Here is a 17,061-nt window from a genome sequence, read left to right on the forward strand (position 1 = left end):
CAAAAAATAAAATTCAAGTGATAAGAAGGTTGTGTCAAAAACCATAAGTAATTGTGGTCTAGCAACTCCCTGAAATAAACACACGTGTTTTTCATGACTTGTCTTTTGAATATCCCACAAAAAAGGCAGATGACCATAAGGAAGATCACCTCAAAATGGAATGAGCAATATATACGTTTTGATAATTTGACAGTATCCATATTATTGTAAAAATCAGGTACATGCGCACATTTTTTGACAAGTTTTGTGCTAATCTCTGTTTTGCATCAGAACAAACTTTGAAAACCTCACAACTACCTTTTACAAATCCACCTATTGTGCTAAAATAAAATCCCCCCCCCCCAAAAAAAAAAAAAAACAACGTACAATACATCTACATGACAAAGCCAGTCTTGTGCAAAAAGATTTAGGAATATTTGGCTACACCTCTAAAACTGCAATAGAATTGTAGCCTAACATATTTTTCAACAGTGAGATACATTAAACTAATTGAAAATAAAATTTATCAAACTAATACTACAAGTCTGAATGCTACAATATCACAGTACAAAAATAATATGCTTTCATATTAACTAAGTGCACATCGATCGTAATTCTTATTATACATACATTATTGCATTAGGTCAGAAGTATGGCTATGTTCTGATCCAAAGCTGATATGTAAACTTTCGAGTAAAACATATCTGCAAATCATACATGTATTTACCATCAATTATCATAAGAGCTTTTTAACTTTAAAAAACACCCGAAAACATCGATATTTTAATGTGCCACACCATTTAGACAGATCTTATAAGTTATAACTCTGTCAGAAACATTACAGAATCTTAGTGATTTTTACAACATTAAGAGTTTAAGACACTTTCATATATAGCACACTATTTTAACACAAATGTTTTTGATGCTATAAAATTATATATTTACTGTAACGTAATATGAAAAGCACTTGAAAAAAGACAGATTTCCTGAGATATAATAAGATAATGGATTGGTGCATGTCTTATCCTCTTAAATATCTTTCAAGAATTATAGCCGGAAAAAAGCTGGAAAAAAAGCTATAAGGAACTTGGAAAAATGCAAAAGATGTCTTAATATAATGTAATACATAATAACAAAGTCAGGTTCATAATATTAATGCAGTACACACTTTATAAGATTTCCGATTGTTTGAAGTTTTTTGTTCATCTAGGATACTAAATAGTTAACACATCATTCTTTTAAAAATTATGGAATGACAGGATTCAAATAATTACAGAAAGAAAGAGTATGTTATATCACATATACAATCATAATGATACATCAAAAAATCAAGATGCATATGTTAGACAGGCTTTTTACTTTCAGTATTTATTACATCACTTGGACCTTTTTGGATGTCGACCCTCTAGAACTTCATACATATCATCCAAAGACTTGGTGACACATTCTATGAAGTCTGGGGCATTGGTTGCAGGGGGATAGCTGGTCACATTAAATCCTATCCGACTGTCTTCTATAGAATAACCTGTAACAAAAATCATGTCAATGAAAACTAGGTGTAAATGTTAAAATAAGAGAAAATTTAATCAAAGTGGACAATGTGCTATAAAAACATGCTTGTAGAATAAATCTTAGCAGACAGAAAAAAAAAAACATTTTGTGTTGACACCATTTATAGATGATATGAAGTAAAAAAGAAATGAATTATTACTCATTATTTCTCCCTTATCTGAAATTGTTACAATCCCCTTTCAACATATATTACTAATGTGCCTTTGCAATTTTTAATGTACACTCAATTCAGGTTTTACGCTTTTAATCATTCAAAAAATGGTCAACACAAAAAAACAAGACTTCTTTTCTTCAACTGATGTCTTCTAATAAAACATACCAACTCCATATCCATTTTGGGTCACTGGTGCAAACCCCCCAATTAGAATTGCTGGACTAGACACTGTGGATGTAGATAAAATGATGTGGTTAATCTTCTGATAGTTTGGGTCTGTGAACATCTGTGGAAGTTTTCCATCTTCCTCCTCAGCAAGCGTCTTCAACCCAAACAAGTGTCTGTCAAAACCCTTACCTATCAACCATAAAGATTCTTTATAGGCAACTACACATGTATTTCATACATTTCAGGGGATGATAAGTAACAATAAGCATAAAAATCTAGATACAAGATGCTTTCATTTTTTTCTTTTTCTTTGTCTTTATGCCGAATAATGACTAACCTTCCTAATACATCCAAGTATACATGTTTTAGATGCTGTCTGAAATATTCACATAAAATTGATAAATCAAATTTCAGCATTTTGAGTAGCTTTGTGTAGTTAAAATAACTCCATTGTAGAAGTTTTGGCCAACCAAAACAAGATATCAAATTGAAATTCAGATTATGTAAAATATGTTTTTACTTTCTTGGGTGGTAAGATCTGATCATGTTCAGCAATTGTTTAGACTTAAATCACTTGCAAATGTAGCTGCTTTAATAACAAACCTTTGGAAAATATAGATCTCATACAGCATCCACAACATACAATATCTTAAAAATACAATCAAGGTATGATTTACAGTAATTTAATAAGTTAACATATTTCCATAAAATGCATCATCCTAAACAAAATCCACATCCAAACTTCCGAAGCCCATTCTTTTAATCTTCCAAGTATCTATCTATCTATCTATCTATCTATCTATCTATCTATCTATCTATCTATCTATCTATATATATATATATATATATATATATATATATATATATATATATATATATATATATATATATATTTGATAATACAAATCTGCTCATGGATTCACACATCCCAAAACATAATCATTAACTCAAAATATAGACAAAGGTCCATTGACCTATAATTTCTCACAAGGATGACTATCATTTGAGAGCTGAAGGAGACCTGGGCAGAAATCAAATGCCTATTGCATATCTACATGATATGACCAATCACTGTTTTTGAATTTTGAAGCTCTCCATTTCCCTGGAGGCAAACTTGAAATTCTGAGATCATTCATCACATTTTTATGATATGACCAACCATCAGCAAAAAGAATATTTTGATTACCTTTCAAACTCTAAGGGTTTCAAAGACAAGAACTATTATAAATAGCTTAAAGTCACAGTATGCACAAACCTTCTTCAAAAAGTCCAGATATAATACATATACTAGTATTTCAACAGAATTTATCAAAAGTCTGACAATTACCCATAGCAGCATTCCTGGTAAGAGAGCCATGCTTTTTAGAGCAAGCCATCATGGCATTTTTGAGTTCATCTACAGATGGCTCAGGATGATTATCATCTACAAACAGAACACATGCTCTCTTGGTCTCGGCAGTGGCTGGACGGATTGTTTCAGTTCTGCCATGCTTAAAGGCTGCAGTGCTACAGGACTCATATGTGGCCACGGTTTGTTTATATTGTCTGTAGTAGGCCATCTGCTCAAAAGAACATATTAACTCATTCTTACACATTTTAATTAATGATGCCAGATAAACTCAGGAAGCACAGTTTCTGTTCAACAGAATCATTTCATTTTACCTGTATGGCAAGTTGCATTAGTGCATCTGGACTCATTCCACTTTTCTTCACATAGGACTTGGTGTATTTGTAATACTCTAAGTGATCCACATCCAAACTCTGCATTGTTGCATTGAACTTTTTCACAGACTTCTGAAGGTTATCTTTCATCTCTTGATCAAGTTTAAATTCTAGGTGAAGAATAGAACAAAAAAAAATGACATTCCTATTACTATATAACCTAGTTTAACCAAATTCTAAGTAATTTCTATGTGTAGTCCCATTATTAAACACGGTTTATGCATTAACCTATGTCTTAATTCACCAATATACAAGTATACTGCATATATGCTATTCAATAACCATGCAATTTCCACTATATCATTCTGAGCATTTGCGTATTTTCAAGTACTGGACATTAACACATTTGTAAGTATAAGACATTAATTCATTCAATTCTGTCAAACAAACATTTTTAGTACTGCCTTTATCAATTTCAAAATTTTTTGTATATTCTGTTTCAATCTATATTTCCAAGTACTGCCTGATAATTAACTGATCAATTTATCTCCCGTTGTAGGCACCGTGCTGATACATACCAAGTTTCCTGACACTTGTTGCACTGTCCTGTACAGAGGTGGAGGGATGTACGACAGACTTCATTGTTGAGTCATCAAAAACCTCATTAAAGTATCGCAGCACAGCCACACCATCCCCCCAAGCATGCTCAAAGTTGACACAGGCGTTACCAGAACCAGTCATAATCAGGGACAAACTCTTATCAAACCAACTGATGAAGATTAAATAAAGGCAAAACATCATCACTTAATATTATGAACTTTACTTTACATAAACTTTATTAATAACACTTTTTAAACCTTTTAAAGGCTGGATGCTTAAAATAAGTCCACAACTGCCATAGAAATGCACAATAACTCTTCCTCAGCATGCAAATTTCATATACTTCCTATTATAACAATTTCAATATCACAGGTGGTTGAGGAAAGGACCCAACCCCTCAACCTACCCCGATGTAGACTTTCTTAAAAAAAAACAACTAGATTTTGAAGTGACCCTATTTTACATTATTGTGCTGCACTCCTGACATGTGATATGTATTTCATTTGAAATTGTTTTAAAAAATTATAAGGCACAATTACACATTCTTAGTTTGAAAATCACTTCGTTGTTGTGATATTTTTTATCATATTTTCAAGACTTCAAAACATGATTATATGCAATGTGTTATATATTAACATTGCAGATTGTATTTAAAAATATGCATTAAGTAATGAAAACTATTCTCTGAATTGACTGTAAAATGTCTGTAATTACTTTTGAACATCATATAGTACCAAACATTTTTTTAGTAAAGATAGATGAAGATCACTAATAATTTTAAAACCGTTTTATTGCACTTCTGACTGCAGTAAAATTAAAAATCAAAACCATAGAACACAAAAATTCATAAAGTGTTGACAACATCAAGTGGTAACGAACTTGTGCAAAATTAAGTCCAATACTTCATAATTGAATCACATGAAAATATTTAAACTTGGCTTTATATCTTGAATCACATTCCCTATTTATGTCAAAAAACTAGATTAATATATATATATTTAGAAGATAAAATATATTTTATAGTATATTTTCCTTCACAGAACATACACTGTAAGCAACTGAGGTTCACCATAAACATTCTACTCATCAATTTTTTTCTTTACATTTATTCGTTTTTGATCAGCAATAATTCTAACATATTTGTTGCACTCCTGACAAAGAGCATTGGAGTCTTTAAAGTAGAACTATAAAGCAAAACTTAATCAGAACTTATTCTGTTGTTCGGTTAAGTTGAACTGGTGGAAAAACTTGAATTTCATAACAATTTTTCAATGTGCTTATTTTTTACATTCATAAAAAAATCAAAGAATGGATGAAAACAAACCCGAATTGATAAAATTGAAAAAGAGAATGATTTTAATAATAAGACTGTCAATAATTTATAGTACTAATTATTAAAATAGATCATTATTAATTAAAGAATATTTCTTAGCATGAATAAAAGTCTTTTCATCATATAACTTGAAACTTTAAAAAATGTGTTGCACTCCTGACATAGAAATATAGATCTGAAACACAGACAGACCCTGAAATTGATAAATCTATTTGATAAAAATGTTCTTGGTGTCTTTATTTTCCAAAATAAAAACCAGAGAACCATATTCTGATAAGTTTTTATTCATGATGGGGAACAAAACATCAAATGTTGCACTCCTGACATCACTGGGTATGCACAGACACTCTTTAATGCTGCTTGTGATTTATATAACATTCTTAAGTTTTAAATAGTATATCAGTTATTGTTTTACACTCTGAAAATTCTTTTTTGACTTAATGGTCTTTCAGATTTTAAAAATCGATGTTTTTGGCATCACTTCATTTTTTCTGTTGCACTCCTGACATGGTATAACATTTTTTTCAACATCAGCCATGACAACAATTTGGTCAAACAAAAGTTGCTAAAGTCTACATTCAAAGCTCAGTACTTTGAATATTATCAGGAAAGTCTATTCCCAACATAAAACATTATTATTTATTTCACAGATCTTAAAAAAATATTCAATTTTCAACATGTCACAAACAGGTGTAGCAATCCTGACATTTTAGCATCATTTTTTGGGTATATAACTTTTTTGTGAATTGAGATATCAATGGGATATTTGGCAGGTATTTAGACATTATTTAAAGACATATGCTGAGGTATACAAAATTATTCCCATTATCTGTATTTTTAGTGCAGGTTGATAAATATGTGTTTGGTCATTTTTTAATTCACCCAATAGCTAGCTATAATAAAACTGTACTTTAGTTTTTACATCAATTTTAAGTTTTAAGAATTATAATTCTGGACCAAATTCTGATTTGTTTACTGATATACATGTAACATATATCAATCTTTTCAAACTTACAGAAAAAGTGTAAATTGTGTGGTCAAGAAATGCTCTTACATTCTTCCTGCCTCTCCATGAAGAAACATTCTGGTGATGGCATTAGGGTCTGTTGGTTTACCATCCTCCAGACAAAGAGCAAACACAGCAGAATCAATCAACTTCAGTGTCTCTTCATTTCCTTTTAATGAAATTTTTTTTCTCAATCATCATTGCATTTACAAAAGATGTTCTTTGATACAATTCCATTCAATCCATAAACTACTGATAAAGTATCTTCCGAAAACAATATTTGACAAGAAAAAAATATTGAGATATAAAGGATCTGAGACTTAGGAGTTGAAATAAGATAAACAAGAGGCCCATGGGCCACATCGCTCACCTGAGCACATTGGCTAGGCAAAAGCACAAATCAGTTCAGTATTGAAAAAATTACCGGGGGGGGGGGGGGGGCTTGAAAAACTACCTGTTGATGCTTCCATGTCAATATAACAAATGGCTTTGTTGTACTTGAGAAGATTTTTAAAAAAATTTCCCATATATTCCTTTGTAAAAATTTGATCCCCCATTGTGTCTTCTCCCTATCCAAGGGGTCATCAATTGAACAAACTTGAATCTACACTATCTGAGGATGCTTCCATATAAATATGACTCATCATGGCTTTGCTGTTCTTGAGAAGAAGATTTTTAAAGGTTTTTCCTATATATTTCTATGTAAAACTTTGATCCTCCATTGTAGCCCCCCCTTTACCCCCAGGGGTCATGATTTGAACAAACTTGAATCTACACTATATGAAGATGCTTCCATATAAATATGACTCATCATGGCTTTGCTGTTCTTGAGAAGAAGATTTTTAAAGGTTTTTCCTATATATTTCTATGTAAAATTTTGATGCTCCATTGTGGCCCCGCCCTACCCCCAGGGGTCATGATTTGAACAAACTTGAATATACACAATATCTGAGGATGCTTCCATATAAATATGACTCATCATGGCTTTGCTGTTCTTGAGAAGAAGATTTTTAAAGGTTTTTCCTATATATTTCTATGTAAAACTTTGATCCTCCATTGTAGCCCCGCCCTACCCCCAGGGGTCATGATTTGAACAAACTTGAATCTACACTATCTGAGGATGCTTCCATATATATATGACTCATCATGGCTTTGCTGTTCTTGAGAAGAAGATTTTTAAAGGTTTTTCTTATATATTTCTATGTAAAACTTTGATCCGCCATTGTGGCCCCGCCCTACCCCCAGGGGTCATGATTTGAACAAACTTGAATGTACACTACCTGAGGATGCTTCCACATGAGTTTCATCTTTCCTGGCTCTGTGGTTCTTGAGAAGATTTTTAAAAGATGCTATTAATTTTTCACTAATTCTTTATTATCTCCCCTTGAAAGAGGGCGTGGCCCTTCATTTGAACAAACTTGAATCCCCTTCACCCAAGGATGCTTTGTGGCAAGTTTGGTTGAAATTGGCCCAGTGGTTCTGGAGAAGAAGTTGAAAATGTGAAAAGTTTACAGACAGACGGACGGACAGACGGACTACAGACAAAATGTGATCAGAAAAGCTCACTTGAGCTTTCAGCTCAGGTGAGCTAAAAAGTGGTTGGGAACTTAAAAATTCACTACAACATATTTATGGTACAGTGTATTCGAAAAAGTGATCTTCAAAATATCAAAGTTTAACTGTATTTCTAAATTTCTCAAATATGCATAATCTACTTTGCATTACGTCATTCATAAAACAAAAGAAATCATATCAAAGCTCAGTACAACTCTGCAATTGCTGTATGCACATTCAAGCTGAACATGATTTGTAAAAGACACAGATCTTTGTCTGTCACATTACTCTGCATTTTAGCTGTCCTACTTGGTCTGGTTCAATGTAATCAGTTTTCATTGGAATTGATGGACGTATTCTACATAGCTATTGTAAAACTCATGGTAACGACAAAATAACTGAGTGCTTCTTCTACGGCAGAATAAAAAGTTACCATAGAAACTTGCATCAGTTGCACAGGTCAGTGCAGTACAAACAAAAACAAAAAAATGTAAACAAGGGTAATATAAGATAATCAACACGAACTTATGTCAGCCATTCCACGCAGGTACCCATGTCAAGAATGCAATCAGATGTAACAAATGTGAAGTATATACCTCAGTGCTGTTATCGGAGATAGGAAAACTAATATGGCATATGCCTTTTAACAAGTCATGTTCAGTTTAAGCTTTTCACAGAAAAATTAACAAATTAAACTAAACTGCATAAATGCGATATTTTTTTCGACACAAATACTGAAGAGGAGCCTTGAAAACTGGATCTCATGATTTACATACTTTATATAAAAGTCCCCCTTACCCAGACTAATAAGTTTCTCCCTGTATGAGGCCCACACATCCCTGTCCTCTGCAGTGAAAGCAGCTACAGGCTCTGCAGATGGTGGACTTTGATCCTTCATGATTTGGTGAATATTTGACATTATTATTCCTGGCTCCATTATGTTTCCTTTAAAATCAAATAAATACTTTAATCACCTATACATTTTTTTCTCTGAAGTTTATTTCTAAAGCTGTTGTGGTAAAATAGATCTTTGAAAAGCACTGTTGTGCAGAAAAAAATAGAACTTGCATATTCATGTAAATCCCATATTAAGTAAAATGAGATTTTCTGATTAGAAATTCCAACAATGGAAATACATGTTACCATGTCCAAGAAAAAACAAATCAAACAAAAACATTAAAAAAAAAAACAACAACACACAATGTTGTACGAATTTCTGCAAAATGTCTTCTCTGGTATTTTTTCTAAATATTTACCAAATTGAGCATGCATGTTTATTTATTTTTTTTTTTGAAATGTATTTTATTGAAGAAAAAACCGTATTCCATCATGTGATGGTGTGTTTCAACATCAATTTTCCTAACACACATTAGCAAAGTCCTAAATATGTGGAACTCAAACCTCTTTGGATATAGTATTCTCACCGTCACTATCAAGGACATCAAACACATAGAAATTTCCATTTCTCATTACCAGCAAATGTCTTCCATCTTTGTTCACAACCAATTCATCTTTTCCAGGTCTGTAAAAAAAAATAATAAATACTTAAAAATGTACATAATTGATTTTAATGCTGTATTTTGAATGCCTGCCGAATTTGTATAATGATTAACAGTACAAAACATATTAACAGAAAACTTTTTTCATCAAATGCTACAAACCAATATTAAATGCAAAATCTTGTATTTATATGTTAATGATACATAATTACAAAAGTATTTCAGTTGTTCTTTTACGTTTGCTATACTTAATAGCATGACAAAATCTACAATCATAATATTTACCTTGGAACTCTAGTTGAATTGAACAAATTTTTATACTGGCTCATGTCTAAAGGAAAAGCTTTATAAAGGTATGCTCCATAGAAGGCAAAAGGAGATGGAATCATCCTGTTTCATGAACAAAAAGCAGATTCTTTAAGTACTATAAAAAAAATTCAAAAACTATTCTTAGAAACTTTAAAACATTTTTCCCCCAAGTAAACCTGTCTTTTAATTTATAATTACAAAGAAAAGAAAGTGTCAAAAGAAGGAATATCCACACTTATGTGTTAACCACTTAAATTATTATCCTTTGCCCCTGGGTAACAAGTGAAGTAGCAGCAACAGTTATTCCATAATATACATATATGAACGTGCCTCCTAATATTTTAGTATTTCATACTGTAAATACATGTACATAGTTTGAAACTTAAAGATTTTAAGGAAGCAGAAATTGTTTTGATTTGAAAAAAGAAATCCACCCCCAATTGGCCTCCTTAATGAACATTAAAATTCTGTAACCTTATTGCGCATCTATATGACACTATGAATCAAATTCTGAAAGTTGATTTGGCTACTGCACAAAGTGCTAGAGGATTTCTGGGAACATTCTTTTTTTTAAAGAGAAAAATGTTTTTTGTTTCCCCAGTTGCCATCCTAGATGAACATGAAAACTCCAAAATGTACAGGAAAAGTAATCATATTCTGAAATATGAATTTACTACTTGGATTATTGTAAAAGGAATTCTGGAAATGTGATTCTTGTAGAAAAACGTCAATCAACCCCAGTTGACTCCCTGGATGAAAAAGTAAGACTCTGAAACCCTTTTGCACATCTACCAGACCCCGCCAATAATACCTATTTCTAAAGATAAATTGAGAATTGTAAAACAAGTTCTTACACATGGTTTTTGTAGAAAAACATTGTGTTTCTACCCTAACTTGGTCATTAGGTTGAAAATGAAAATTTTAAAACCTTTTGCACCCAAGTAGCCAATCATCTTTGGAATATGAATGGTGTGAGCTGTAAACATGCAAAAAGGTTTTTCATTTTCACCTTGGGGGTCGGTCAGTTGGGGTCAAAAAAGATGTTTTTCTTTGTACAAAACATGTACGAAGACTCTTTTTTTAAAACTCAGTAGCTATATCATCTTTAATGTTATCGGTGGTGCCTTGTAGATGTGCAACACAAGGTTACTGAATTTTCATTTTGACCCATGATGCCAAATGCAGTCCATTTTTTTTTTAATAAAAACCTTTTCAAAACTTCTACTTATACACAATTTATGATTCATTATATTCTTTATTTCAGACTGGTAATAAGTTAATTAATTTAAGAGGTCCACATGCTCATCTGGGAATTTTAAGCTCAATTTGATACATGTATATTCATGTTAAAGCAATATGAGCTGCAAGTTTGATGTCAGAATTTTTGTTGCAAAATTTCAATGACAGAAAAAGGAACGTTTATAAACATCTGATGTTCATATTTGCGATGGAAGAACTATTTATAAGCTTTGATTGAAGCAAAATTACATTATTGTCGTCCTGTACAATATTGATTTCCTATGTTACACTATATTTTTGATTGTACAGAATCCTTTATTCTGAAACAATTTGATACTTTATTTCTGTCTAATTGATCTAAAAGTTTTAAATTACATACAAATTTATCATAATAACAAATTTTAACAGCAAAATAAAACTCTCGAAAATGCAGCTCATTTTGCTTAAAATATATATACCGTCACGGAAGCTCAGTCAAAATGCTTTTTTTCTTCTTCACACAAAATACCTCTTTCTAAAACTCCTTTTAAAAAGAATTTATGCTTTATTAAATTATATAATTTCAGTCTGGTAATGAATTTTGTATATGAATGGTAAGATAGAAGGTCAATAGCCACATCCTTATCTCAGTATTTTATGCTCAATTTGATGCATGTATAATCTATGTAAATTATAGACAACTTTTGTGACTCGATCCTCATCAGATACAAAGGTACATGTATGATGGAGAGAATATTTAGAGACAAACACCAACATGCAGGTATGACTTTTTTTGAAATCACACTGTTGATTTGTCAAGGAACAAAGTTTTACATTCTATGCTGAAATAAGAGATTTCTATGAATGAGTAGCTTTACATGTCCCTGCACTTTCTAAAGAAAGGTCAGGTATAGTGTTATCCTGCTTCATCCTTTCATCACAGTGTTCTTCCTCAACCTCCTCTTGCAGAAATATCATAAGTGGTATTCTGTAGATTTGCAATAAGGTATTTACATTTTCATACTGGGAGTATTTGTCTAACATCCCTTCGAGAATTTTTCACTCATATTGAGACGCCACCACTTGCCGATGGAGGGCTGCAAATTTACACCAGTCCTGTACTCAGCACTTATGGCCTTTGAGCAGGGATCTTTCTCATGCCAGCACCTTCTGCAACATGGGACCTCGGTTTATACAGTCTCATCTGAAGGACCATTCTCCAGTGTCCTGCAGTGGGATTTGAACTTGCGACGTAAGGATCAGCTTCTTACTTCACAACTTAAAAGACCTAATACTTATATAAAACCTGGTTCCCTTAACTCTTCTAACGTTTATTCAGTAGAATAATCACCTTTTAGAATATGATTGGTGATGTCTTGTAGATGCACAATAAACATTTTGGAATTTTCATTTTCCTGGGGAAGGCAAAAATAATAAAAGGTTGTGTCCTGAAGATGTGCAATCAGGTTTAGACGTTTTATTTCCACTCAGCATGGCAATTGTTGGTCGAAAAACAATTTGCTATGAAAACCTGGTTCCAAGATTTCCTCATAAATTTTATGCAGCTTTTGTTCTATGATAAGTGATGCTCTGTACAGTGCAATACAGTTTCAAAATTCTTATTTTTACCCTGGGGTCGATAATGGGTCAAAAAAAGAACGTTTTTTCTTCTTTCCTAAACTCCTCTTATATTTTATGCAGTGGCCGAATTATTTTTAGGAATATGACTGGTGGTGTCCTGTACAATCTTATTTCACCGTGACGTCCATGGCCTGTTCCCAGAACTACAAAGTAACCAAATCATCTGTTGGAATATGATTGGTGGGTCCTGTAGATGTGCAATAGGGTTTCAAACTTTTTAATTTTCACCTTATGCATGGGCCAACTGGAGGTCAAAAAAGACTATGCTACAAAATCTATGTTCCCAGAACTCCTCTTACATTTCATGCAGTGGCAAAATCATCTTTTTCGAATTTGATTAGTGATGGCCTATTGATGTGCAATATATTTTCAGTTTTTGTTTCAGACATGTGGGCCAATAATGGGTGGAATTCATCATTTTTCTATGAAAGCCTAGTTGTCAGAATTCATCATAAAGTTTATGAAATAACCAATTTATTGTTTGGAATGTGATTATTACCGTTCTGTAGACATGCAACTCGGATTTAAAATATTAATTTTCAACCTGGTTCGAAAAAAGATATTTCTATGAAATCTGGTTTCCAGAACTCCTCTTACATTTTTTGCAGTAGCCAAATCATCTTTTGGAATGTGATTTCATCTAGATGCGCAAAAAGGTTTGGGAATTTTCGTTTTCAAAGGGGATACCAAAAGTGGCATTGCTATTTTCAGTTTGAGACTGCTAATAAATTTATGTTAATATAGTAATACAAGGGGCCCATGGACCACACGCTCACCAGAGCACGTCATGTTCAATTTAATGTATGGTTATTTATGTAAATGAAGGAAAAATTAAAGCTGCTTTCTTCATTAGTTACCTACTCCTACAAGTAAGAGCCTCTGTTAACGTCCCTACGCTGTCTCGCCGTGAACCTCTAGCATGCTGGAGTAATTAGTTACCCAGGTACAAAGGTGATTAATTTTAGAAGAAAACAGTCACTTATGAGTGGGTATTACTGTCTTATGACAGCATCTACTTACTGTAGATTCCTAAATGTTAGCGGAAAATTCATTATCTCGTAAATTCACAAGAAACACTACTCACAAATAAAATTTCTTGCTTTTATTTTCTATATTGTTTGAATATATGTAAAACAACATGATATACAGCCCATCTGCAGATCTCACTATCTGACATTTTCAAGTCATTTAGCGATATTAACTACTTGCTTAAAATAAGGAATCAACCAAGTTATTAACATTATTACCTCATGATTTTCCTGAACCTCATGTTGTCCGACTTTGCTGGAAACAGATGATAGATATCAGGCTCTAGGATATTAGCCCTCATTGTCTTCATGAATTTAAGTGATGACACAATCATATTTGTTGAGCGAATGAGCTGAAAATGTCAACGATCATAGGTTTTACATGTAGGTAGTAGAGTTCATCTGATAATTTATGTTCTTCCTGTGCCTTGCACCTGATCAGGTGACTGAAATAAACCCTAAATTTGAATAGGATAAGTACCAACTCCTAGGACTAAATTCAGCTTTTAATTACACTGTAATTGTAATATAAAAAAAATCTAGTGAACGATGGATGATGATATAAGAGTAAAAGATAAATGAACTCAGAAACAGAGTACATCTGTAATTTGGTAGATGTGAATTCAGACAGTTCATGTACTTCACACCAAGGTAAGAAGGAAAATGTCCATGGTGCTCTAGCATAAGAAAGATTCCTAACATCACAATCCTGGGGCTAGATTTTTTTCATGTCCATTGAAAAAAAAAATCATTTCATATTCCTTTTAACTTAAATGTACATGAAAAAGTGTACTTACTATAAAGACCAACTTTCCAATTAAGCACATCATTATAATAACTGAAAAAAGCTTATTCATGTAGCCCTTCCTTTTAAGGACTTTAAAGGTAAAACAGTCACAGAGAACAGAACACTTTGTGATTAAGAAGTTAGTGAGCTTGTTGTAGATGTACCTGGTTCTGGTAATCTGGTCGTGGATCATCTTGGAAGGAAACGAAAGGATTGTAATTCAATACAATAGGCAATCTGGACTTTAAGTACATGTCAAACCATGGCTCTAAAGAAAAAAAATATTACCTCAACTCTGGGAGCATGGAATATCACTAATTAATCTGTTAAAGTGTCAATTTATTAAAATCATACCTCTTGGTAAATACAATATTTTTTTTTTAATATCATTACTTTACAGCCTAAGTTTTGATGCAGTTTCATCTTTATTTTTCTCATGGCAGAATGAAACAAGAGGCCCAAGGGCCTTAATGATCACCTGAGTACAATACAGCAATTTAGAGGATCCATAAACTAATAAATGAAGCTTTGTTGCCCAAAAGCAAAAGAATAAATAGTATGATTATGATCAACAAAGTAATTGGTCTTAGTCTAGTATCCAATCTGTCTCCCATTTATCACTATTACCATGCAGACTATTAACAAAATGTCTAATTTTTAACCCCATATTATTACTTCTCACATTGGCCTCTCTTGGCCTTTGAAGAACATTTAAAAAGATAAGTTATTTTTATCTCATTTTTATTCATCTATTATTTCCAAGTCCACCTGATCATTAAAACTATGTTAGTACTTTTTTTGTATTACATGAATACAATAAATATTCTTGCATAATTCTCTTATTCTATTAACCATTCAAATGCATTATTTACAGTAATTAACAAAGGTGAATGGCAAAGGGGAATAACTTTGCTCAGCAGAATACAAATTAATAGAGCCCTGGCCAGGACGAGAACACTTGACTAAATGGTCCAGGTGTTCAAAATTCTGGTAAAAATACCCTTGCATATTAAAACTTTTACTCTGTTTGCCTCCAATATGCCCAGAAGCACAGATTTTCAAAGAAATGCATTTTTACTATATTATTAAATAAATGAAGCCCACCCTTACATCAGAACATCTGACCCAGGGGCCATGAACTCACAATTCTGGAAGAAGCACCCTTGCTCATCATAACTATACACTTGCTTCTTTGCTTTATGAATAGTAGTAGAAAAAAATATTTTGAAAGAAATTATGCATTTTTACTATATAATCAATAGAGCTTCACTAGAACCCCTGACCCAGGGGCCATGAATTTCAATATTTTTGGAAGAGGCATGCTTCCTTATCATAACCATCCTGGGTATTCTTGTTTGAATAATATCCAGGAGCAGAGAAGATTTTGAAAGAATTTATGCACGTTCCCTATATAATCAATAGAGCCCAGCCCTAACACCAGAACCCCTGACCCTGGGGCCATGAAATTCATAATTTCTGAGGAGGCAGCCTTGTTCATCATAACTATGTACTTATACACAGGACTAAAGACCATCTTTAAGCAATCGCTTAATGTTGGCTTAATGGTAGCTTAATGGTGGCTTATAGGAGTTAATTCCTTTAAGCCACCATTAAGCTACCATTAAGCTGCAGCTTCTAGGTGCTTAACATCCAAACTTCATTAAGCTACCATTAAGCCACCTTTAAGCTGCAGCTTAATGGTGGCTTAATGTCCAAACTTAATTAAACCACCTTAACGCATCCTTTATCAAGTCTTTAAAAAAACTTGTTAAGTGTAAAGTTGTTTCAATATCATTTATGCAAATTCTTATTCAATTCATAATTCTAACATTTTTGTCAATGCGTATAAACTCGGGAACTGAGAACAGCTTCACCGAATGCCTTAAAATTTTCACTATCTAAAATCAGTTTGCTGAAATACTTGTTTTAAAATTATTTTTATCCATAAACACATATGTATTAATTTTTTTTAAAAAATCACTTATTTTTCTTTTGTGTGTGGTGAGCCACGTTCCGCTGCCAAATTCATAGGAAATATTGTAATTAGTCATTTTCTTCTGGAAAAAAAGATATATCTCCAAGTCTCTTAATTTTTCTTTTGGTAGAGAAATGTTTAAGATATAAAAAAAAATATATAGGTATAGATTATATTGCCAATCATTGAATTCCATCATTAAATAATTTGAATTGATTCCTGGTTAAGTGCCATTATTTCTTCTTTATTTTAAAATAATGCAGATGTGAGAATTTAAAATAATGCAGAAGTAAGAACTTACCAAAATATAGTCAGTTTTCAATGATTGTTATTTCAAAATCAATTTTCAGAAGAACAGCCATCAGATTAAACATGGCATCCGACCAGATTTATACACACGGTGTGTTCCCCGAACGTCTACTGGACTAAACCAACATCTAATTATCACACTCAATTAAGGGGCCCTGTAAGGGGTACAGGTAGGATCTACAATCATTTATGAACTAGCTTTACCTGTATTTATTGAAGGAGGAATTATACAGTAACAATAATGTTTGACATCTCTTCTGAAACATG

At 32.5% G+C, this 17,061-nt stretch overlaps 1 protein-coding gene across 1 annotated transcript in view; it reads right to left on the reverse strand.

Annotated features, from left to right (window-relative positions):
- Window positions 1-345: 345 nt before the first annotated feature.
- LOC133195865 (carnitine O-palmitoyltransferase 2, mitochondrial-like) overlaps window positions 346-17,061 on the reverse strand; it is a 78,601-nt gene continuing 61,885 nt past the window's right edge. Inside the window, exons 5-15 of the mRNA XM_061331833.1 lie at window positions 14,675-14,778; window positions 13,943-14,076; window positions 9,813-9,917; window positions 9,453-9,550; window positions 8,827-8,973; window positions 6,523-6,643; window positions 4,114-4,304; window positions 3,536-3,705; window positions 3,201-3,432; window positions 1,871-2,062; window positions 346-1,504 (exon numbers count right to left, since the gene is read on the reverse strand). Coding sequence (XP_061187817.1) covers window positions 1,356-1,504; window positions 1,871-2,062; window positions 3,201-3,432; window positions 3,536-3,705; window positions 4,114-4,304; window positions 6,523-6,643; window positions 8,827-8,973; window positions 9,453-9,550; window positions 9,813-9,917; window positions 13,943-14,076; window positions 14,675-14,778 — 1,643 coding nt within the window. The 3' untranslated portion in view covers window positions 346-1,355. The remainder of the gene's footprint in view (window positions 1,505-1,870; window positions 2,063-3,200; window positions 3,433-3,535; window positions 3,706-4,113; window positions 4,305-6,522; window positions 6,644-8,826; window positions 8,974-9,452; window positions 9,551-9,812; window positions 9,918-13,942; window positions 14,077-14,674; window positions 14,779-17,061) is intronic.

The sequence above is a fragment of the Saccostrea echinata genome, unplaced genomic scaffold, assembly GCF_033153115.1.
Source record: "Saccostrea echinata isolate AGI-Se365-2 ecotype Australia unplaced genomic scaffold, CSIRO_AGI_Sech_v1 ptg000029l, whole genome shotgun sequence".
NCBI lineage: Eukaryota > Metazoa > Mollusca > Bivalvia > Ostreida > Ostreidae > Saccostrea > Saccostrea echinata.